This window comes from Apodemus sylvaticus, chromosome 2 (assembly GCF_947179515.1).
Source record: "Apodemus sylvaticus chromosome 2, mApoSyl1.1, whole genome shotgun sequence".
In the NCBI taxonomy this organism is placed as follows: Eukaryota; Metazoa; Chordata; class Mammalia; order Rodentia; family Muridae; genus Apodemus; species Apodemus sylvaticus.
This window is the reverse complement of record NC_067473.1, coordinates 122,865,158-122,889,552: the sequence shown is the minus strand read 5'-3', so window position 1 is coordinate 122,889,552 and position 24,395 is coordinate 122,865,158. Positions and strand designations below refer to the sequence as shown.

The 24,395-nt window shown below is 49.8% G+C and overlaps 1 protein-coding gene across 1 annotated transcript in view; it reads right to left on the bottom strand.

Moving 5' to 3' along the window:
• Fgd5 (FYVE, RhoGEF and PH domain containing 5) overlaps positions 1-1,782 on the bottom strand; it is a 97,057-nt gene extending 95,275 nt beyond the window's left edge. The window contains exon 1 of the mRNA XM_052174342.1: positions 1,591-1,782. Coding sequence (XP_052030302.1) covers positions 1,591-1,603 — 13 coding nt within the window. The 5' untranslated portion in view covers positions 1,604-1,782. The remainder of the gene's footprint in view (positions 1-1,590) is intronic.
• Positions 1,783-24,395: the final 22,613 nt, after the last annotated feature.

Here is a 24,395-nt window from a genome sequence, read left to right as displayed (position 1 = left end):
GGGACAGCAGTTAAGAAACCTGCTCAAGGTCACATAAGCATATGGTGGCTCTGAGATCCAGCCCCAGGGAGTCCTGGAGCCATGAGATCTGGAGACAGGGAGCATAGCGTCTACCGGTCACCACGGAAGGCTATGACGTTGAAAAGGGAATCGTGTCTATAGACACAAATTACAAGACAGCTAGATCTAAAAGTGCCTGCTGCAAAGGCTTCCTGGGGCCAAATCTGCATCTAAATTTGTTCTGTTCTCCTCCACCCTCCAGACTCTTAGGAAAGGAGAGCCTGCTTCAGCTTCATGCAGGAAAATATGGGGAAGCGGGACTGGCTCTCTCCATTGTTACCAAGCTGTTTTGTTAGGAGAGTGGGGAAAGTCAGCCTATCTCTGTCCAGACCACAACCTTCCCCAGACAGCAGTGGGTAGCCAATCCCTGGAACCCTGTTCCAGTCCTCTCCACCCCTACATGGTGACTCTCCTCCTTATGCCCCCCAATTCTGTGACCCACATTAATTACCAGGTTTCCCACCCTCAGCAACACCAATGCCAGGACACAGGGAGGCGGCTGCCTACTCAGGCTGTCATAGGGCCAGCCCAAAGTCTCCAGCCGCACCTTGCTTCCAAGACAATGATTTTTCAGTAAAACACTCTTAAAAGAAAAAAGCCCTGTCTCCTCCCGCCCCTCACACACCACCACCACCATCACCACCACCACCAGCAGCAGTAACAGCAGCAGGATATGGTTCCAAGACAGCCAAAATGGTGGCTTCCTGTTTCTTTGGGGATGTGTGTTGGGAAGTGTGGCACTGGACAGGGTGCCTGGTGAGGAAGGGGTTCCTCTTCTGCTCGGTGATAGCAGTAAAAGAAAACAGGGTGCAACCACGTGGAGCAGGTAGGTCTCAGGATTACTACCTAGAGCACACTCATCTTTGAAAACTTTCCTGTGCACTGCAGCTGGGAATCCAGATTCCAGGCACCGCCCATCTGACTGAGGCTCACTTTCTCAATCTGCTAAATGGCACTCCTCAGCAGAGATCGCTAAATTTCTTTGAGAACACTTTTGTGTTTCCCGGAATCCCTGACCTGGTGAAGTCTGATTCACAGACTGAGATGCAAGCAGGGGAGGTGAGAAAGAGGGACGCGGATGCTCCTGGGAAAGGAGTAACAGGGCCTCGGACCGGTAGTGGAGCCTGGGCTGATGGTTTAAGAGGGGAGCATCTAGGGGCACAGCTCAGGCTTCCTAACTCAAAAAAGGAGCTCCCGATGTCTGATGGCAGAGCGGGGTGTGTCGCACCCGGGAGTGCCAGAACGGACTCTGGCGTTGGCGCCCCGGAACCAAGCGAGGCCACCAAAGGGTGAACGAGGACCTGCTGGGACCCAAAGGACAGAAGGGGAAGGAATGGGGGTTGGAGGGAACGACTAAGTCGCTTTGGAGGGAGGGGTGTCCTGGGTTTCTAAGGGGACCCTTCCTCGGGGAACAACGGCGGGGTGCGTGGGACAGAACACCCGAACTCTGGGCTGCTTGGGAACCTGGGTCCCGCAAGCTCCACTCGCAGAGCCTGCCGCCGGTGCGCGGAAGGTGGCGCGGGCTCCTACCTGCTCTGTGCATCTTCCACCGCGGAGCCCGAGGCTGGTCGCTGCGTGCTGTGCGGGTCCGGCTGTCGGAGTCCCACTGCCGCCCAGTTCACCGCGCCCGCGCCCGCACCCGCCCCGGCCCGGCCCGCCCCGGGCGCAGCACTCCAAGGCAAGGCGAGGGGCGCTGGGCGCGGGGCTCGGGTTGGGCGGGGCGTCCGCTCAAGCTCGGGGCTCCAGGCTCCGGCCGCGCCTCCGCCCCCTCCTAGATGTTTCCTCCCGCTCCCGAGAGGAAGGCTTTTTTTTTTTCTTTTCTTTTCTCTTTTTTTTTTCCCTGTGCTGTCAGAGACCGAGGGTCCCGGCGTCCCCACGCACACTTAAAGGGGCAGGGGCTGTGATCAAGGAGACCAAAGGAGCTGTACAAGGCTTAGGGACAGAGGCCATCTATCGCTTTATTTTCAGATTTGGATGTCCATTCAGTCTGAGCTAGGCGACCACGGAGCATGATAGCCACAAGTTCTCGTCCTCACGGGGCTCAGATGGGGAGGTATTTGGGGACAGAAGACGAATTAAACCTACAAACACCATGGAGAAGCACCCTGGCTGTGAAGACCAGTTGAGGCTCTCCACCACCCGAACCTATGGGGAGTGTGTGAAATGCGCATTTCCGGGCCCTCACCAAACTCAGAATCAGAGCAGCTGCCAGGACTTGCTGAGGAAGCTGAAGTCAGAAGCCGCGAGCTTCGGAGCATGGCTGTCTAGTCGTCCCTCACCTCTTGGAGATGGCTGGAAAGGGATGTCTAGTTGCTGAGGAGGCTTGAGTCACATGTGCAGGGGCCCAGTATCTCCGGTCCCGCCTGTTCATGGCCACATAGATGCCTTTGCTCTCAGAGCCCTGCCTGATACACACTGTCCTGTTACTTGGGAGTGGAGCTCAAAGGAGACCCCAGTGAGAGGGGTCAACCAAACGAGACAAAGGAGATAACTTGGGGGGGGGGAATGAAAAGGCATGACACGTCCTAGAGTAGCCTCCACTTTCCCTCCTGTACAATTAAGAACTGAACTTGAATCTTTCCAATGACCTTTTCATTTCAGAGTCACCACACCAGACACCTAAGCCTCCAACCCTTTGTGGAGAGATACTTTTGACTCTGGAATAGAAAATGTATGGCTCGGGTCAGCAAGATGGTAGAGAGCTTGTTGCAAAAGTCTGGAAATCAGAGTTCAATCCCTGGAATCCACAAAGGTGGAAGGAGAGAGCAGATTCCAAAGCTTGTCTCTGGCCTCCACGAGTGCACTGTGGTTTTGGACACGTCCCCCCCCCCCCCCCCCCCACGCTAACATTAAGTAGATGATTAATTAAAAAGTGAAAAAGAAACAAGAAAACCTCTGACTGGATTTCATTACTAGTTCTTGGTAGATTTGATGGGTCTGTGCATGGTGGTTAGCTGGGGATGGAGGTGATGATGGTGGAAGTGGAGGTGACAGAGATGACATTAGAAGTGAATGAGGAGCCAGCCTGGTCTACAGAGTGAGTTCCAGGACAGCCAGGACTATACAGAGAAACCCTGTCTCGAAAAACAAACAAACAAACAAAAAGGAAGAGTCCCAGGTAGGAGTGGTCGTGCAAGTCATGGTGAAGATGGACGACTTGCCCTCAGTATGGGTGGCAGAGGTGCTGAGCAGATAAGAGGGGAAGGAGATCATGGTGGTAGAGATGGAGATGGAGCAGGTGATAACGGAGGTGGAAGTGGCAGAGCTGAGGCAGGATGACGGTCAAGGTGATGGAAAGGGTGGTGATGACGGTGGTAATGGAGATAGCATATGGGTCAGAGATGGTTGTGTTTTTCCAGGTGGTGATGGAGATATTTGGCAGTGACACAGTAGCAGGGAATGACCATGTGGTGGAGAGGGGCAGAGGATGTGGAAGTAGTTAAAGTGATGGAGATGGCAGAGGTGACAGAAAAGGTGGATGGTGGACTCAGGGTGATGGCGGTGGTATAGGTGATAGACCTGGTCGATTCGTTCAGGTTGATGGAGATGGTATGGAGGGTTGGGCTGATGAAGACCGGGTGGGGATGGAGGCGTGAAGGGGCCTCACATGGTGGGAAGGGAGATAGATAAATGGTGGCAGTGTGGGGATGACAGAGTCACCTGAGTGGTGCCGATCATGTAGGGATGGAACTGAGGGAGTCAGTAGAGAGGGTGGCAAAGGTGAGATCTATGTTTGAAGGGTCGTGAAATGGAGTGAGCAGGTAATCCTTTGATGCAAAAAGAAAAAAAAGTTAGCTTGTTTTTAGAATAAGCAGTAAAATCCTAAGAACATGGCCTTGGTAGGACCAGGAGGGAGGCTCCAGTTCAACCACCTCTACTGTTGATTTTGCTCTGGGGTTTGTGGGGAGGGGTTCAGGGTGGGGGCAGGAAAATCCCCGGATGCTTTGCTAAGCTTTGCTAAGCTTTGCTAAGCTAAGTCCAACCCAACACTGTTGGATGTGGGATTTGTTTGCACTGCCCCAAGGCCAGTTGGGAAATCCTCACAGGATTCAACTAGTTCACCTCCAGGCAGAGGGTGGTGGGTGCGGAGTGACAGGCTGTGAGGAAAAGACTTGAACTCCTTTGTTTTTCCTCGAGAGAGAAGATGGATCCCAAAGCCTTTGCAGTGGCTCTGCAACCATCCTGCCCAGGGTGATGACCATGTGGTTACCACTTGAGCCTTAAGGAATGCATTCATCTCAAGAATCTGATGGTGACTGCGTCCCCGTTTCACAGATGGAAAACTGCGGCCTTTAAAGTCTGGTCAGTTTCTTTTCCTTTTTTTAATTTTAACTTTTTAATTATTTTGTGATTTTTATTGTTTTTTGACACAGGCTTTCTCTGTCCTGGAACTCACTCTGTAGAGCAAGCTGATTTCAAACTCAGAGCAGAGCCACCTAGTGTGGGGGATGGGGTTTTATGTTCTTATGCGCTGTGTCAGAGAGCATCTACTGCCTCAGTTACCCTGGAGCTCTGGTGTGCATGGAATTCCCGTGGCCTGTCCCAAAGCCTGGCTGGGTAGCCAATCAGAGCAGCCAATGCTTGTAGAAGGCCTGCCTCCATAAAACCCTGCCTCCCAAACACCCAGCTTCCAGTCAGTTCTTAAATCATATCCATCCACTGGCTCCCTAGTTGCCTTGTGAAGGCAAGAGTGTCCCCACTTCTCTAGAGGTGCTTAGCAGGGCACCCGTGATACCTTGGAGGCAGCTCCCACAGAGGCAGGGTGCTCAGTCTCCTGAAGATCTCTTCCTGCTCCCTCTTTCCATTCCTCTAACTCTTCCTTTCTGAACCTTCTAATGACAAAGCATCCCAACTGTACAGGAGTGTCATATCCGAGGGGTCCCAAAGGAGCCATCTTTAATGGCTCTGAAACGCCTGAGTAACAGTCAGGTATAAGGTCTAAGCTGAGAGAACAGGGTGCAGAAGTAACTGGGGTGGATGCCCAGGGCGTCCTTTGGGGAAGGCCGTGGCAGTGGTAACAAATGCCGTGGCTCTATGCTCAACCCTCCACATCCTGCATCCTTCTTGTGGCTACGGAAAGGGCTAGCACTCCCCACTGTGCATGTGAGGAAACTGGACACTGAGAAGCCAGGCTGCCCCAGCATGCAGGGCAGGGATGGAGCTGGACCTGAGTCAGTGTAGCGCCCAGCTTGTGCCTCCTGCTTGCCTTCTGCCTCCTCCAGTCAAGTTACCTTGGCAGATCAGAGCCAGGATCTTAGCCCATCCTCCTTCCTACCCTCCTGGCCTTCTATAAGCATACCTGGCTGCCCACAGGCATTGCATATACACCAGAGCTCCAGGGTAACTAGTCAGCAGATGCTCTCTGACACAGCCATAGAAGAACATAGACCCCACCCCCCACAGTAGGAGACGTTCAGACCACCCTGTGCCATAATGGCTCCTGAAGTTTCTGAGTCCACTCTTCCTACTGGACCCTTCAAGGTCCCAGGACCCCCTTCTTCCCATTAGTGCCTCCCTCCATTGTCCCTGTCACACACACTCTTCACAGTAGCAAGTTCCTCCTCCTCCTTCTCCTCTTATATATCTATGGACAATCTAAGACTCATAAGGTATTAGTGGCAGCACAGATCCTAAGCTCTGAAATCCAGCTGCCTAAGTCACCGTCGGCAGTCCCCACAAGGACAAGTAGGTCCTAAAGCAGCTTGGGCCATTTTTCACTGATAAGCAAGTACCTGGGCTTTCTATACACAGGAGAGTACCTGTCACCAAGTCTTCCACACAGGCAATGGAGCGCTTCGGGTGAACCCAGGCCACTCACTGAGTCTCAGATCTCCCACATGAAAATGGTATGTGATGAGGACTTGCTTTGTGTATCCTGTAAATAACTTGGTATATACTAACTTACACATGTCTTTTAATGACCCCCAAAGGAAGGGACTTTCCTTGGGGATTGCTTTCAAACACCTGATTCTGACATTGCACCTTCCCCATCCAGTGCCCAATAAATGATCACAGTCATGTAAATGATCTAGTACATCACTGATGTTTATAAGTGCTTACAGATAAGACAGAACTGGGAAACACGGCAATCACAACACTTGGGGAACAAAAAAAAAAGAGCATTTATTGAGCACCTTCTGCATACTAGAATGGTTTGAGTTGGGGGTGGAGGTAGAGGGCACTGTGGGAGCCCAGCAGGAGACACAGGGCCTGGCCTGGGCTCTGCTTCCTGTCCTCATTGAGAGGTGGTGACAATCAACTTCATTTCCTGCCAAGATGGAGGCCCTTCCCTGAGAGCCTCCACCACCAGCCTCCTCTGCCTCCTAGTCTTATGGCAGAGCCCCCGCCCCCACCCCCATCCCCACCAGTGCCTTCAGTTTTTTCTGAGGTATGCCTTTTGTCACCACAGATAAAGGTGATCTGTGAAACAGAAATTCCTCTGGCCTTACAGCCTCTAATTCAGTGGTTCTCACATGCGGGTGATGACCTCTTTGGGTGGGTTCAATGACCCTTTCACTGGGGTCACATATCAGATACTCTGCCTATCAGATATTTACAGTATGATTCAAAACAGTAGCAATGAAATCATTTTATGGCCAGGGATCACCACAGCACGAGGAACTGTATTACACAGCATTAGGAAGGTTGAGAACCACAGCTCTAGCTGTTATTCCTCAGGCCTGACTGCAGCCTGTGGCCTCACCAGCCTTCCTGGCTCCAGAGTGATACCTACCAGTGGAGACAGAGTTTTAGCAAGGCCACCTTTCCCTCTGCTGCTGCAGATATTGGAGGGTGCACCAGAAGTTTCAGCAGGGGTATGTTTGCACCCCTTTGCTGACCTGGACCCAGAGAGGAACAGGAGACTTGGAGTTCCCCAGTCCCCACAGCCACAGGTTCTGTGGTCCTGAGACAACTCACTTTCCCTCTTTGCCTTCAGTTTTCTCCTCTGTGCAATGAGCCAATGAGGCTATCTCAGGGAAAGAGTAGGTGAGTGTAGCCCCTTCTCCCTTCTCTGCCAGGCTCTGGATTGCTCAAGGTGTGCTCAGCTTGACCTGGGGTCAGCTTCTGGGAACTCAGCGGGTCCGGCTGAAAGCTGGGACTGGACAGAACTCAAGGGGCTGGAGGGAGGAAGCATGAGGCTGGTCGTAAACACCACATGCCATTTCCTAGGAGGCAGAGTGGGGTGGCCATTCCAGGTGAGGACCCCAGCAGGAGCCAGCATGTAGGCGATAAGTGGAAGGCAGAAAGGCCCAGCATTATAGCCACAGCAGGAGATATGCACCAAGAAAGCCAACAGTGATGGAGGGATGGGATTTTAGCCTACAAGTGATGGGAGCCCTAGAGTATTTAGAGAGGAACTGGCATGGGCAGAGGAGAGTAGTAAAACGCTGTGAGATGCTGGCGTGACCAGGAAGGTGTGCAGGTGTCTGCATGTGGAAGCAGGAGCACCATAAAACTGTTAAACCTTACCGCTACAGGTCCTGCCTTGTAGTAGAGGGGCTCAAGTGCATTCTGGGGAGGCTTGGGGTGTATGTGTGTGAGGTGGAGCTTTGATCTCTTACAAGGCAAGGAAAGGCTGCCAAACAGGGCAGAGATGGGAAGTGGGGTTCCTCAGCTAGAATATTCAGTGTATAGATGAGGTGCATTGGGGCCCAAAGGGCAGGCAGGGGACTCAGTGTTTGTTCAGTAGGCCCTCTGCTTCATCTCCAGGGCAAGGCGGAGCTCTGGGCAGGAGGGGGTTGGGGGCTGGGCAGGTCCAGATTGGAGTTTTTTATCACTGGGTGGGATTCAAGGTCTGTGGAGGAAGTGGCCACCCCCTTCCGGACAGGCATTTTTTTTTCTTGCACTGGTGCTGGCCACACTGGCTTTTTCCCTGAGGCTCCGTTTCCACACACCGCCCCTCCTGGCTGGCCAGGCATGGGCACGACTCCACCACACACCCACAGCAGGGGCGGCCAGGCCCTGGGCTTCCTGTCCCTCTCTGGGCAGGCCTATTGGAGGAAAACAGTACTCAAGCCTTCTTCAAAACAGGAAACTGCTCTCCCTGCTTCCTGGAGGACAGGAACTGTCCCCATGGCAACTGTGGGACAAAGAGGCCACATTAACCCTTCCCAGGCCAGGCCTGGCTTGGAGCTACTTCTTCCTAAAGTCACTGGGTGTAGCACACACAGGTGCCTGAGAGTCAGCCAGCAACCCTTCTCCAGACTCACGGCCATTCTGAGGGCAAGACTGGACTGCGAGTTTATACCCATTGGACGACACTAAGTCAAGCTAAAGGCCAGGGAACGCAGTAACCGTGGGCCACAGGAGACAGCTATGAGGCCTGACATGACATACAGGGCTAACTTATTTTGAGTGTTGGTCCATTGATTGCTGTGTACCTGGAACAAGTGGCCTAGGCTTTTCAGAACTCAATTTATCTTCCTATTAAAGAGTGGCCACCTTAAGGGGCTGCTGGGAGCATGGGCAGCTGTCACACCTGTGCTGTCATTCATAAATGTTGATCCTAACTGCTTTCTGCTTCTCCTTCCTCCCACTGTGGTGAGTGCTGTGCTTGGGGGAGGCCCAGGGAAGACGTCTGCACCCAGGACAGCTAAGAGATATCTGATGATCTGACATCTAAGTCTCAGTGATGGGGGCTGGGGTGTCATTAAGGCCTTATCAGCTGCTACTGAAGGAAACCCACAGAGAGCAACTAGGAGAAGGGACAGTGAGGATAAGGGACCGCCATGCAGGGAAGGGTCTGCACTCTCTAAGGGACAACAAGGCACAGGGCAAGGGGGAAAGGGAAAGAGATGAGCTATGGAAGGACCCAGGGCTGAAGCTGAAAAATATGGATTCTAACTTGCATTAGGCTGGGGGTGTGGCTAAGGGGCAGAACACTTGACACACTTTAGGCTGTGCAAGTAAGTTGGGTTCAATGCCCAACCAGTGGAAGAAGGGAGAGAGGGTGGGTAGGGAGAGGGAGGAAATGATAGAGATGGGGAAGCCAGAAACAGAGGAGAGGGGAGGAGGAAGTATGGGAAGAAAAGAAGGAGGAATGAGGGGAAGAAGAGAGGAAGGAGGGAGGAGGGGAAGAAGAGAAGAAGAAGGGAAGGGAGGGAGGAAAGGAGGGAAGGAAGGAAAGAAAGAAGGAAGAAGGAAGGAAGGAAGGAGGGAAGGAAAGAAGGAAGGAAGGAAGGCAGGCAGGCAGGTAAGCTAGCTAGGGATGTTGAAAGTGATTTTTTTTCCTGGAACTTTGCCCAGAATTTGAACCCTGCAGAAATTTAAGACAAACCACTTGTTGTGAGGGTCAGTGGAGACCATGACCCTAAGATGCCACTACTCGGGAGCCCAGCCTTTCCCCTGCCTGGTCCAGCCTGCCAAAACTCATTGTTTTTAAAAGGCTAGGTGACATGGGAAGGACATCATGATGATGGCTCCAGGCACTGAAGCTTTGAAAAGCAGCAGCTTAATGGCTGCTTTAGGACGAATGCTACTGACCCTGACCCTAAGGCTCCTCCCCCTACCCAGCATCCTCCCTGGCTCTAGTCATGCCAGCCTCATGTCTTCCCAATCCACTAGGCTCCTTCATCCCCAGGACCTTTGTACCTCTTGTTCCGACCCCTTAGAAAAGTCTTCCCTAAAATTTCATACCATTAGGATGGTTCTTTTACCTGCCAGGCATCCAATGTCACCACCTCCCTGATGCTTCCCTGACACCAATCCAACTCTGTCCTATCACCTCCTTCCTTCTACCCTCTTTTGAAAGCATAACATCCCTTGACTCACCTGTGGACTGTAGCCCCCCTTTGATCATGAGCTTGGGTTTCACGATCTTTCACAGAGAGTGCCAAACTTCCTAATACTCACTCTTATGTGCCTGTAATAAAGATAAATCTACAAATTAGGTACACACAGAGAAAGTAGTGGTCACAGCTAATTTTATTTAACAGACCAATTATGACAATGAGCCACAATAACTTTACTTGTACTTATTTACTTATTTTACATAGGAACTGTCCATGTCTGGAATTTTCCACTTTACAGTTTCGGATTGTGGTTGACTCAGGACAACTAAAGCTATGATACTGAGGCTCTGGAAAGGGGGAGAGCAATACCCGGCTGTGGCCCGTCTCCCCAGCACAATGCCCACCCTAGCAGAGGGGGCTGAGGCATCCTTGCTGCTGTCTCTGCAGTCCAAGGTAGCACCTAGCATGCAGAAGTGTCTGTGGCATCTGGTAAAGCTGGAAAAACAAAAGCCACACAACTGACCTCAGGCTTCTACCCCTGAAGGGGCGGCTGATGACCTTTGTCTGGGGACAGGAGAGCAACACAGCTCTGGAAGGCAGAGCCGTTGATCTTTGTGGGTCAGCTTCCCACCACTCTAGAAATCCCTGGTAATTGGCTTAGGAGGAGTATGGTGACTGGAGTTAGAGGTGGTTCAGGTCCCCAGTCTGTTGAATATTACGGCAGGAGTGTATGACAGAGCAAAACCTACTCACCTCATGGCCAGAGAGGGAACGAAATGAGCAGCCAAGGCCAGGGTCCTCTATCTACCAGGCCATACCCTCAATGACATGGCAGCCTCCTGGTAGGCCCACCTCTTAGAAGTTCTATCACTTTCTCATGAACAAACCTGGAGACCGAGTCTTCAACATATGGGCTTCTAGGTCAAACCATAGCAAGTGTGCTCACCAAGAACTGTGCTTGGAGGGATATTACCAGACTCAAAGAAGAAACCCAGTACCTGCCTTTATCCTCACCTACCCACCAAGCCACCAGGGCTGTGCAGATAGAAAGGAACAGTGTAATTTGCTTTATAAGGAAGGGTTGACAAGGTCACTGCCACAGTCCCCTCCCTCAGGGTGATGTAGCACAGTTTCTGTTTGAAGAGTGTTCTGTGTGCTGTGTAACCGTTTCTTTAGAGATTGAAACATTCTATCTTTCAGGGAAGCTCCAGTAGGAAGGTAAACAATTCAAAATAGTTTCAGGAAGTCCCTGAAACTGACCAGATTCCCCTAGGCCTCACTCAACCATAGTAAACAATAAAAGCTGAGCGTCCAGATTAACTGAACCAAATAGCAAAGTGGACTCTCAGACAAGCTGTACTGGCTGGGTTTGTGCATCAACTTGACACAAGCTAGAGTTATCGCAGAGAAAGGAGCTTCAGGGGAAGAAATGCCTCCATGAGATCCAACTGTGAGGCATTTTCTCAATTAGTGATCAAGGGGTGAAGTGGCATCCCTGGGCTGGTGTTCTTGGGTTCTATAAGAGAGCAAGCTGAGCAAGCCAGGGGAAGCAAGCCAGTAAGTAACATCCCTCCATGGCCTCTGCATCAGCTCCTGCTTCCTGACCTGCTTGAGTTCCAGTCCTGACTTCCTTTGGTGATGAACAGTGGTGTGAAAGTGTAAGCTGAATAAACCCTTTCCTCCCCAGCTTGCTTCTTGGTTGTGATGTTTTGTGCAGGAATAGAAACCCCCAGTAAGATACAAGTAAAGCTTCAAAAATTATTCTTGAGACAAGACCAGCATCCTGGAAGAAGCAGAAACCAGCTGAGCTGCCTGAAAGAGGTTTAGACCAGCTGAGGCACCTGGAAAGGGCACTCTCCAACCTGTTGAGCTTCTTGCAGGCTGTACAGTGTGTTCTAAGTTCCCAGTTTTGTGAGCTGTCATCTATGCTGGGGTGAGCTTTGGTGATACAGTTTGAGTAATTTCTGCTCCTATAAGTAACCCCTCACCCTTATTCCTATAAGGAAAATGCATTGGTTCACCAAATTGGACTATGGTGGTTCCCATATTTGGTGTGTTGTGGGTTCCCAATTTGTGGTGAGTAGACAGGCATGTGTGCTGTACCTCCCCAGGAAAATTTTTGTCACACAACACTGGACAGATTAAACTGCAAACTTCAAGACAGGAGTCCCTGGGCCAGGATGAGAGTCTTTACCCTGAGAAGCAATGGGGTTCATTAAAGTCAGACACCTAAGGAGTACCCCTAAAATTTTGACCTGCCACCAAATGAAAACCCAATGACCAATAACTGGCTATGTAGTTGTATCTAGAGGTAGGGTCCAAGCACACCCTGCATGTGCAGCCGGGAGCTGGGGTGGGGGATGGGGTCTATGCCTAACAACTATGGCCACCAATGCTGAGTCTTCCTCAGGGCAAGAGAACTCACATTTTCACAGAGCCAACTGTTCCCTCAAAGGCTGGGTTTGCAAGACAGAAATGGCTATGTGACCTTCCCCAATGCACCAGGAAGGTGGTGGCCCAAAAGGGAGCCCTTTGATGAGCCAGCAGACAGCTCAGATTTATGGACACATTTGGAGCACTGACTGTGATCTTTCTTTTCTGGCCAGAGCCAATGGTGAGAGAAACTACTCTGGACAAACGTCCTTCATTAGCTTAATAACTGTGTGTGTGTGTGTGTGTGTGTGTGTGTGTGTGTGTGTGTGATGGGTGTCATTAATTGCTGTGCTTCCCTCCCACAAAACGAACACTTAGAGAAATGAACTGGGCCCTGTCTGGAGATGTCGTTAAAGCTCCAGGCACTGGCCCGGTGGTTGCCCTGTGTCTGAAGACACCTTGCCTGAGGAGTGTGGGGAGGGCATGTCCCTCATGAACAGGAGCCATGCTCAGAGACCCACGGGAAATTCACCCAGTGAAAGCTTCAGACAACCCCGGACTCGCGTGGGGCACTGGGGGCTGAGCCACAACCCTACCACCCGCCAGCCAGGAGTTCCAGGTCAGTCTTTTTCTTTTGGGGAGCCTCTCGTCTCCAGCGGCACTTTACCACACACTGCATGAGCAAAGAAAGCTGGTGACTCCACAGCCAGCAGCCTCGTTCCTGGCACTTATAATGACTTCAGTGAGCACCAGATACTGTCCTGAGGAACAGAGCTCAGAAGGGGTGTGTGTGTGTGTGTGTGCATGCACATACAAATGTACATTTGTGTGGGCATGTGTACAGTGTGGGTGGATGTACGTGGGGAATGGCATGGCATGTTTATTCCTAACTCTGTGAGGTGGCCAGAAGAATTCTCAATTAGGTAAAGGCTCGAACAGTGATTCTCAACCTGTGGGTCGCGACCCCTTTGGGGTTATATGTCAGTGATTCATAACCACTAAACAACTATGAGGTAAAGTTATGAGACAACAACAAAGATAACTTTATGGTTGGGAGTCACTACAACACAAGGAACTGTATTAAAGGATTGCAGCATTAGGAAGGTTGAGAACCACTGCTTTGCAAGGTCAGGTTCCTGCCTCAGTCTGCATCTCCCCAAACCCGCCTGCCTCCTCCGGATGCCTCCAGATAGACTGGCCTCCTCGTCCACGCTGGCCCCCTTGTCCACGCTGACCCCAGCCCCAGCCTTCGTTTTCCTGCTCCCAGCGAGAAGGTTGTGTTTACTACGACTAAGGTTTGCTTTATTTTTGTTTTCCAGTAACTGACTCCCACGGTTCCGACAGGCACCCGGCTGGAGGAAAACATGTTTTGCTCACTCAGCCTTCAGCTTCCTTATGGTGCCCCCTGCTCTGAGGAAGGCGTGGGGTGACTTATTTTGTTTTTTCCATTGCTCTGTGTGGCGGCAGGGGGAGGGGGGACAACAAAACATGTTTTCCCTTTTTTTTTTCCCAAAGGAAATTGGGGCTTCGTGTTGATGACTTGTCTCGATGTCATTTGCCTGCTGCGATGGTCTCAGATGGTGGAGAACTGACTGTCAGGGTTAATCTTCATGATCAATGTGATGGGATTTAGAATCACCATGGACATACACCTCTGAGGGTATCTATGACAAATGTTTGCGGAAAGGCTATACTAGGAAAGAAGGGCCACCCTGAATGTGGAGGGCACCATGCTCTGTTCTAGGGTCCTGGACTGAATTAAAAGGAGAAAGCGAGCTGAGCACAGTATTCATCGCTCTCTGCTTCCTGACTGTGGATGCCCTGGGCCACGCCTCCCAGCCCCAACAGGCTGTTTGTTTCTGCTTAAACCTTAACTCATCTTTGTTTTGTCTTGTTTTAGGGGATATTTTGTTGCAGCAACAAGAAAAAGTAACTACCACCGTGAGTTAACATCAAAGTAAAGGAATAGCTTTCTTTTCCGCTAAGAGGACACCTGTCTTGACTTGTGTGGTGTCACCTAGAGCCACTGACCCCGCAGAATTCATGTAGCTTTGTTCCCAATCGGTGCATACCACAAACAGTTTCACTGTCCCCGTTTCCCACAGGTGTTGGAAACGGGTGGTCCATGTGCATAGGCAATGTTCTGGGCATGGGAAATGGCCACGGAGAAGTCACTAAAGCAGAAACAGGCACAGGGTGTGCAGCAGCCCTGCAGGCAGGCACAGGGTGTGCAGCACCTGTGTTCCTCCCTGTGAAGATCCTGCTTCCTGACACCATTCATCCTTCCGTGCTGCACTGCAGCACCTGCTGCTATCCATCAGCTGATTCCACACATGTCAGCCTAGCACTGGACTTTGCACTATTTTCTAAGTCTGTTAGTCTCCCTTTGCGCCTAGATCGCTCCATCTTAATTACTAAGATAGCCCCTAAAATGACTTAGCGACTGCTGTTACTGACTACTTACATCATTTCCAGTGTTTTGTTGCTTCAAGTCGCATCATTTTAAGTCATACTAATAAATAAAATAAGCAATTCTAGTTGAGATCTAGACTCTGCCAATCTCTAAATGCTCTGTCTAGATTAGTTCATTTCACCTTCCCACCAACCCTTTCGGGACCCAGCTGCTCGAAGCTCTGACACATGGGAAACTCAAGGCACAGAAGGGCTGAGTTACTTGTGCAGGGTCACACAATTCTACATGGTGATGATAGGTTGTGAGGTCCATCAAGCTGACTGTGGTCCACCCACCTCACAGCTGATGCGGAGCCAAGAGGAAACTGCATCAAGTAAAGGGCAGAAGAGAGGCGATGATGCCCCTCCTGTCTCTGAGACTTAAATAGCTCAGTTGTTGTGGAGCCTGAGGAACCTGGGCTCCTCCCTCTGCTCTACTCTGTGTGATGTTAGACAACTCCTAATTCATCTTTCTGCCCAAGTATCCTCATCTATACAGTGGGAATGATAGATACTCCAGACTGGGTCCCTGGGGCTAGTGGACCAAAGATAGGGCTTGTTGCCTCGGAGCCATGCAGCCTTAGAGGTTCCTCGTCCAGTGCTCTGTAGGCATCGTGGGTCTTTTTCTTCTGATGGAGGAAGCTTGTCAAATGAGAAACCTGAGGTCTGAAGAAGCCTTGGGCTATCTAGTAGAATCAGCCAGAGTCCATTAGTTGTCCTAAGTCAAGCTCAGCTCAGAACGCCTTCCCATGCACACTGCCCATTTCCTCCTTAAGGACAGTCTATTTTTCTACCTCAGGGGGCTCTCTGGAGACATGGGTCTGAGTCACCATCTACAGCATGACTGCAGCAGGGCAAGGATGATACTAGCTAGTCGTGCTCTACTATACAAAGGCAGGCCAAGGAGTATTTGCTGGTCATATGCATAGGTGGCTGTTTCCTAGGGTGACCAAGAGTCATGACTGCCAGGACTAGAGGTTCTCTGGGATGTATGACTTCTGATGTAAAGTCAGGAATGTTCCAGGTAAAGGGATGGAGTTGCAGGGTTCAGCCTTGATGTTCACCAGTTGGCTGAACCCCAGTGGGTTAGGTCCTGGTCTCCAGGAACAGAACTGGAGCCAGGAATCCAGATTCCCATGAACAATTGAAAACCTGCCCTCATTAGAAAGATGGGAAACAGGAGGGCAGGAGGAAGCTATGACCTCATATGAACCTGTTTCCTCCCTAGAAACTCTGGGATATATGGTACTCACTAAGTATACCCCCTAGTGAAAGGGGCATAACTCCAGCAAGTACCTGCTGACTGCCCAGGAAATGCCCACAGCCATTAGTGGGTACCACTGCAACAGGGAATGAGGTAGATCTACCCAGTGTCCGTTACATGTCATGAGCCTGTCATGAGCCGTCAGGGGAGGGTTGGGATAATTGCATCCCATCCAGCAGCTCCCCACTGCACCAAGAACAAAGCTCCAAGTCCCACAGGAATCAGCCAAGCCCTGTCCCTGTCCCTGTCTTGTCCCTCATCCCTACCCCATCCAGCTCCCCTCACTCAAGCCTCTGGCCCACTCTGGGCTCTCTCCTGTTGTCACACTGCACACACCGCCTCCACTCGACCTGTGGTCTTCATCCTTGTTGTTTGTTCTTCCCGCCTGGGCTCCTGTGTGTCTGGATCTTTCCATGGCTGCCTCTCTCCTTCCTGTCACTCACTCAGCTCAAGTGCCATCTCCTTGGAACGGACACCCTGCCAATACTGCCCTGACACCCCTAGGAACCCTGGATCACAGCGTGGATGGATGGTTCATCACACTCCCCCCTGTCTGAAATGACTCAGCTTGCTTGCCTTGTGTCTGTCTTCTTCTTTACTGGCTCGTAGGGACTAAAAGTGCCTGGCACACAGTAGGTACCCTATACATGTTTGTTGACTGATAAAATGCATCCTCATTATATAGACGACAAACTGATTCTCAGAGAAGTCATGTGACTTGCACACACACACACACACACACACACACACACACACAGCCATCAGCTTGTGAGTGACAGAGTCAGTCTGTTTATTCCTTGCCCTTATAAACATCCCTGGCTGATGAAGTGCGAAAACCTGATGATGGCAACTAAAGGCTCCCCAGCTCCTGGCCTAGAGTCTGCAGAAAGTTGGAGAGGGGCAAAGTATCAGGGTCACAGATTAGAAACATTTTCTGGCCCCTCGGAGATTGTCTGAGTCGTCTGTATTTCCTGGAGAATCTGGGGGCAGCAAGCCCCTTCGCCTGAGTCCCTGTCCTTCATCACAATGAATTGGCCAGCTATGGGGTGGGAGGGAGGGTGCTGTCTGCTGGGTGATCAATGTTAATAATAAACGTTTAGAGTTAATAAGCTTGGGTTAACTTCCCTCGCTTGGGTGACTAATGGGTTTCCAGGAGCCCATAACTCAGGCTGTCTGGCCACATCTCCTCTCCTTCCAGAGCTCTGGGAGCCCCAGCCTGCTGTGGGATGTCACAGGAACAGCAGGGAGCCGGCTAGGCTGAGGCCTTATTTATGGCAATGAGCAAGGCACTTTGAGGCAGTAACTGGAGCTTTTCTGGCTGCCTTTGGTTCCAGGAAAAGGAGATGATGAGGTGGGGAAGAGTAGCAGGAGGAACTGGTGTGAATTCCCCCGCCCGCTCCTGCAGCAGCTCACCTGGCAACCATGTCCACCTGAACTAGTCCAAAAATCAGAACTTGTGATGGATTTAAGATTTTTTTTTTTTAAAAAAGCAGTAGACATGTGCCAAGAGTCCGTCCCTTCTGTTTGCAAATGTGTGAGATGTTGGAAGGAGCCGAGTAAGTACTTAAAAGACAGCACCAAGGGTTCCTCGTCCTCAAAGGGTTGTCCCAGAACCAGCAACATGGTGTGACCTGCAACTTGTCAGGACAACAGACACTCAGGCTACCCACACTTGCTAGACCAGAGTCTGCGTGTTGCTAAACTCTAAGTGATTCTGTGCACATTTTGGCATGCACATTTGAACACAGAATGCTAGACGTGGCTTTAGAATTCAGTTCTGCACAGCCCTGCTGGGAACTCCTTCTGTGTTCAGAGTTAGCATGCAAAGCAATACCTAACTAATGCCCTGGATTAGAAAATCCAGCCCAGCCTCTCTGCAGAGTTTCTGGAACTGGTTCCCTTCACAAAACAGGTAGGATGAGGCATAGAAAAATGAAGCAACGGAAACTGTGGCAGGGAGAACTCACAGGGTCCAGTGAGTTGTGGGATTCCTGTTCGTTCATGCGAGAGGGCCGCTGAGCGCTCGAGCATCTGTTGGGAAGAGCAGGGTAAAGCTCCCACTGGGCATGGAGGAGATGACTTTCCACCTGGTCTTTGAATTGATTCCTGCCTTGGTGTCTTAACAGTGTCAGCATGACAGGCAAATCACCACCAGAGCTGCTCAGAATGACTTTCAGTGCTAGGGAGATGCTCCGTGCATAAGGCTCTTGCTACCCAAGCTTCAGATTCCCTGGAGCACATGTAGGTGACGGGTGGGAAGGACAGCCACCCTGCACTCCTAGCTCAGGGGAGGCAGAGACAAGACAAGTCCCAGCAAGCTTTGGGTTTGCCAAAAGACTGTTCTCAGTCAATGTAATGCGAGGAATGATTGAGGAAGACACCTGACATCAATGCTTGGCTTCCACACACACTCAAGCACTTGTGCAGGTACAACTACACACATGAGCCCACACAGATGTCAATATACCTACACACGCATGCACGCCACATACACATGACAAAGACAATGAGACTTTGAAGAGGCTCCTGCCCAGCAGACACTGTCTACTCTATGGTAGGTCCATTGGTGCTGATGCTACAGTGGCTGCCCTACCCTGTGCATCCACCAGTGCCCTGCCCATCCGCATCCATACTCCCTTCTGTTTCACTAGCCAAGCTTCCTGCCCACAGGCACATCTTCTGTGCCTGCAGACAGCTTTGCAGAATCACTTCCCTGACATGGAATTGCTCGATCAAAGGGCACAGGACACTTGAAACTTTAACACAGATGACTGTCCCCAAAGATTGTATGGCTCACGCTGTAACAGCAGTGTCAAAACTGCTGGTTGCCCCGCTCCTTGCTGGTACTGGATGTCATCAATATTTCATATTTTCTCCAATCTGATGGGAGAAAAATGGTATTCTATTGTTCTTTTAATTTGCATTTCTATGACTGCCTGGGAGTCTCACATCTTTCAGTTGTTTATTGGCCATGTGCATTTCTGTGTCAACAAAACAGCCTCATCGTGTTCTTTGGCTATGTCCCCTTTTGTTTTGCATTTTTATTACCATTTTCTCTTTGTGGGTTGGGAATATTGGCTCATATTTTCTTATGCGAGGTCTACTTCTGTGTCAAAAAGACATCTGCCAGCTTTGTGGATAGAATGGCACAGGAAGGAATCACAACAAATGCAGATTCTACCTCTTGGGTCTGGGAACCCATACTGTCTTCTGATGGAGGAGCTGGGGTGGCTGATCAGGGTGGTTAACGTTTATGACATCAGGTTGGTGAGTTCAGGGGTCAATGGAATGCAACTGCTAAGACACTAAAGGGGACCTGTAGGTGCATTCCATACCATGGAGGGTTTAAAATGGTTTGATCTGCCTGCCTCCAGGCAAGAAGTCAGCTCTAGAGAAAAGTAAAAGGGCTTCTCTTGAGGAACTTCATCCTGCTTAGCCTGGAGCAAGGAGGTCCCAGGACACTGGAACAGAAGGGACTGTAGGTGTCAGAGCAGGAGCTGCGACACAAGGCAGGACAGCAGACCCCAGTGAGAGGGAAAGGGAACGTCCATCTTCCTGGCCATTTGCACCGCAACCCTCCCCACTCTCTGCCTTATTTTCTCACGGCACCCTCCACTTCCAACAGACCACGCATGCTATTTGTTTTACACACGTATAGCATGTGTACGTGTCCCTGACCAGATCAGCTCCGTTGGGACAGCCTTGGCCTGCTCTGTCCATAGCTATATCTTCTCCATAAACATGATTCTTTTTCCCATCTGCTTTCAGAAGCAGGAGTAGTTGTGCAATAGAAAGCACCCCCCCCCCCCCCGGGAAAGGAACGTGCCAAAGAGAACATGTCTGCCTATATCACAGGCTTTCTGCGTAGAGGACCCAGTTTTACCTGTGTTTTTTTCCACCAAGGTGAGGTCTGGAACAAACCTGTGGAGTTGTGGTGGCTGTAAGCCAGCCATCGAGAGCACTGGAACTCTCCAACTGAGTCAGCTCCTGTTTACATCCAGGCTGGTCCTACACCCTGCTCCACCTCTGGCTAGCCCCAGTCCAACTTCAGCCCTCCCTTCAGCAGGGGGTTACTGGTGTTTTGGAAAATCAATCGACATCACACTAAACTCAAAATATCTCAAAATATCGCTTGCAACTTCCTCCTGCTCGGGAGGCCCCCACCCAGGACAGCAGCAGCCTTGCCCTGGCTGCTGACTTTCTAGAAATGTTCTTCTAGCCCCAGACACAAGGAATTTCAAGTATTTTTCTTCCTCTGCTGTTTTTCTTTCCTCCTCCTCCTCCTCCTCCCCCTCCTTTCTCCTCCCTCCCCCCTCCTCTTCTTCCTCTTCCTATTCCTCCTCCTCTTCCTCCCCCTCCTTTCTCCCCTCCCCCTCCTCCTCCCCTCCTCCTTTTTCTTTCTTGCCTTTGGCTGTCCACATGGAGTTATCCTGACCCAGCTAGCAGTGTTGAGCCTGCAGCCCTGGGCTGGTCACTGGGCTCAGAGCAGCAACACTGGCTCCTCCAGGCTGGGGAACAATGCCTCCATAATTCATTGAGCACTCCCCTTGGATGACCTTTTCCTGTCGCTGATTGTCCGGGCCTGCACAAACTACTTTTTCCTGCAGCTAAATTTAAAAGGGCCAGACCCTGGAAACCATGGTACCAGGCTGGCCTCACTGCAAGGGCAAAGGTGGTGTGATGGCTATTCCTGGTTGTCAACTTGACTACATCTGGAATGAACTAAAACCCAAGTGGTTGGGATCATCTGTGAGGGGAATTTTCTTCATTGAATCTTTGAGGTGGGAAACCCACCCTAAGTCTGGGCCGCAGCTTCTGGTTGCAGCCCGTGTAAAGGAAGTGGAAGAAAGAGGCACTTGATCTCTGCCTGCTTGCTCTCACCCTCACTGCCAGGTTCATTCCTTCAGTGGGATTAGAGCCTACTTCTTGGCGGTTACAGCATATAATGAAGACTAGCTGAGACATCCAACGTCATGGACTGAGAAACTACTGCATTCTTGAACTTTCCACCAGAAGATAACCATTGTTGGAAAAGTTGGACCACAGCCTGTAAGCCACACTAATAAATCTCATGTGTGTGTGTGCTTGCGTGTATGCGTGTGTGTTTGTGTTCTATCAGTTCTGTTTTTCTAGAGAATTTGAACTAATACAGATTTTGGCACCAGAGCAGCAAAAGTATAAGGATGATTTTTTTAAAAGTTTATTTATTTATTATTTTATGTGAGTACCTGTCGCTTTCTTCAGATGTACCAGAAGAGGGCATCAGATCCCATTATAGATGGCCACCATGTGATTGCTGGAAATTGAATTCAGGACCTCTGGAAGAGCAGTCGGTGCTCCTAACTGCTGAGCCATCTCTCCTTCTAGGATGAATTTTTTAAAGTATCTGGAACAGGCTTTCCAGTTTGCTGATACCTGCAGTTACTTGAGCCTCTCCTGGGAGCTTGGAGAGTACTAAAAGCCCATGGTGTGAACTGTTCTACAAACTTTTTTAAAAAAATTATTTATTTTTATTTATGTGAGTACACTGTAGCTGTCTTCAGGCACACCAGAAGAGGGCATCAGATCCCACTACAGATGGCTGTGAGCCACCATATGATTGCAGGGAATTGAACTCAGGACCTCTGGAAGAACAGTCAGGCTCTTATCTGCTGAGCCATCTCTCCAGCCCCTGTTTTACAAACTTAATGAGACAAATATGCACATGAGTCTCCTGATTTACCAGTTTTGAGAGGCAATAGATTTGGGGACTCTGTATATAAAAATTTTGACAATTTGTTTTTTTAAAAAAAAGGAAAACAATGAGACTGGCAGGTTGCACCTCACATCTCTAGGTAAGTAAGGAATGAGCTCTGCCACAAAATTAGCCAGCTTCTAGCATCTCAGACTATGGTGAAGGCCAACAATGAACTTAATGATAAAACAGACCGGCTCCAGATGCACAGAAACAGTCTAAAGGTTTCTATGTGTGCCCAGGAAGTGATTCTTTTCAGCAGCTATAGAGCTCACATGGCAAAAAATCAGCCTGAAGCCTTCATGATAGGACTAATTGGATGAATTGCAGTGAGTATTCACGTCCCATCCTTGCAGAGTGTAGGCAGTTAAAGACAAGGCCACAACTGATGAAGGGTGGGGCCCTAAGACACAATGAAGATGTATGGGAGGACCCTACTGAAGCTTTGAACTTTGAACCCTCAGATTCTTAAGGGTCTGTCTCACCTGAGGAAGAAATCTCTCTACCCTTAGTGGGAAATGCACCAATATTCACAATGCCTGAATATTGCCTTTCCCATCTCTGCCTGAGGAAATTAATCCTTTACTATGTGCCAAACCAGCAGTGATTTCCCTGAAGGAGATGCCAGGCACAACACTACTGATGTTCCTCAGGGCCCATCAATAGTTGTCTCTAGATCTATACCATATATATATATATATATATATATATATATATATATATATATATATATATCACTTTTTAAAAAAATATCTAAAGTATGAGTGGTTGATTAAAGAATTTGTCAAAAGATGGCCTATGAAAAAGGGGCTGAAAATGCCACTTGACTTGGTTAATGAAGGAATTTTAAGGTTTGGGGAAATTACAGTGCTAGATACACTGGGTGAGTGTACACTTGAGTGTGTTTTACATTGTGTGAAACTTAATCGTCCACAATGGGAAGGCCCAGATGACATGACTTTCACCAGGCTTTCAGACACAAAATGGTGAGAGGACTCCATCACATCTGAAGAGCCCTCTGTCACTCTTTTCCTTGTGCCAGACCTTAGGGTCAAAAATGCTGTTTCTCAGATGAATTAAATGTGATGGGTTTAATCAGTCCCCAAGTAGCAGGGGCTAGTTAGTGGCACTGATTCATCAAAGGCAGGTGATCATAGTTATCATAATGGGCAATATATGGCCATAATGACTTTTGATCCATAATGGTCAACACGGACAAAGAGATTTTTATGGTGGCATGACTGGTGGATCTTTGGAACTGGCTAACCAGCTATGGTGTTCCCATGTGTGAACTAGATAAGAAGCCTACTGCATTTTTATTTGATCTGTATAAGCAGGAAAATCTTCAAATTAAAGACTACATCGGATTATGGTAAAAGGGAATCTTGGCCTGTGAAGCAATTTCTGACTTAAGCCAGCTTGCAGACCAGAACCCTTTGAAAGAAGGGAAGGCCAGACACCCCTGAAGAGGGACTTTACTAAAATTTTTACTGTTAGCCTTTCTCTAGTCCTTCTCCAGAGGGACAAATGCATACAAATCCTAGCTCCTGGCATCCCATGCTCCTCAGGATTCTAGAACCTTCTCCAGAAACCTCAGGACATTCCGGCCACCTGTCCCTCCTCCCACCTCACAGGTGTTTGGTTAAGAAATTTTAGCAAGATTTCTAAAACATATTCATTCTTCCCCTGCCGTCCTCTTGCGTCTGACACTATTCTTGGTAGCAGCCGTGGGGACCCCATCCATGCTACTCTGGCTGTGGCCTTACCCCCTGCCCAGCATCTCTGTGGTTCCTCCTCCCTGGAGTAAGAGCCAAGATTCGTCCAGGACCCTAAGCCCCTCCCTCAAGGCCATTGCTCCCTTATGACTCCCCTTCCTCCTCGGGCCCCTATTCCTTTGTCCTGGTCTTCTGAGACCTGGAAAATCCTTGTCCGGTCATTGCTGCAAGTACGTACCATCCCAGCCAGGACCTTTGCTTAGAAGACTTTCCTCTCAAGACATCTGCATGGCTCATCTCTCACTTCCTTCAAGGCTTTGTTCAAAAGCCACCTCTTCAATCAGGCCCTCCCTTCACTGTCCCCATAGCCCCTGTCAATACCGGACACATCACACTTTATACTGACTGGGTCTAGTGTCTCTCTCCTCACAGGACAAGGGATGGTTTCCTGTTTGGTCTATTGCTGTGGTTAGGTAGCAGGTACACACACACTAGCATGCACAGATATGTTGCATTTCAGAGAGAAGAAAACTTGTTGCCTGGGGGAATTAGCTGCCTCTTTAGTGGCCAGCTTGGCACAATCTTACTCGGCACCATTGGTGGCTTCAGGGGATATAGTGGAGTCTGGCATTCTTTCTATTGTTATCTGCTGTAGAAACTACCTTCTCAAATACCTGACATGTACATACAAACAAGCAAACAGACAACAAAAAGAAAGCCCCAAATGCCCGACAAAAGCACATCCGTTCATCTATCATGCAGAAGTCATGACATTCCTGTTTTCAGCAAGAGCTGAAAACAGTTTACCACATCATGTCCTTAGTAGGAGAGCAACATGACGAAGGCTGGTGTGCACTCTCTCCTTTACACGTAGTCTGTAGACCTCAGCACAAGGTGTGGCATCACTCTTATTTGGAGTGGGTCTTCTCAATCAGTTTAACATAGATGACAACATCTCATGGACAAGCCCAGATGGTTGTTTCCATGGTCATCTGACATCCCGTGAAGCCGACAATCAGGAGTAACTACCATGGAATAAGATTATTCCTTTCCTCTCTCCTCTCTCA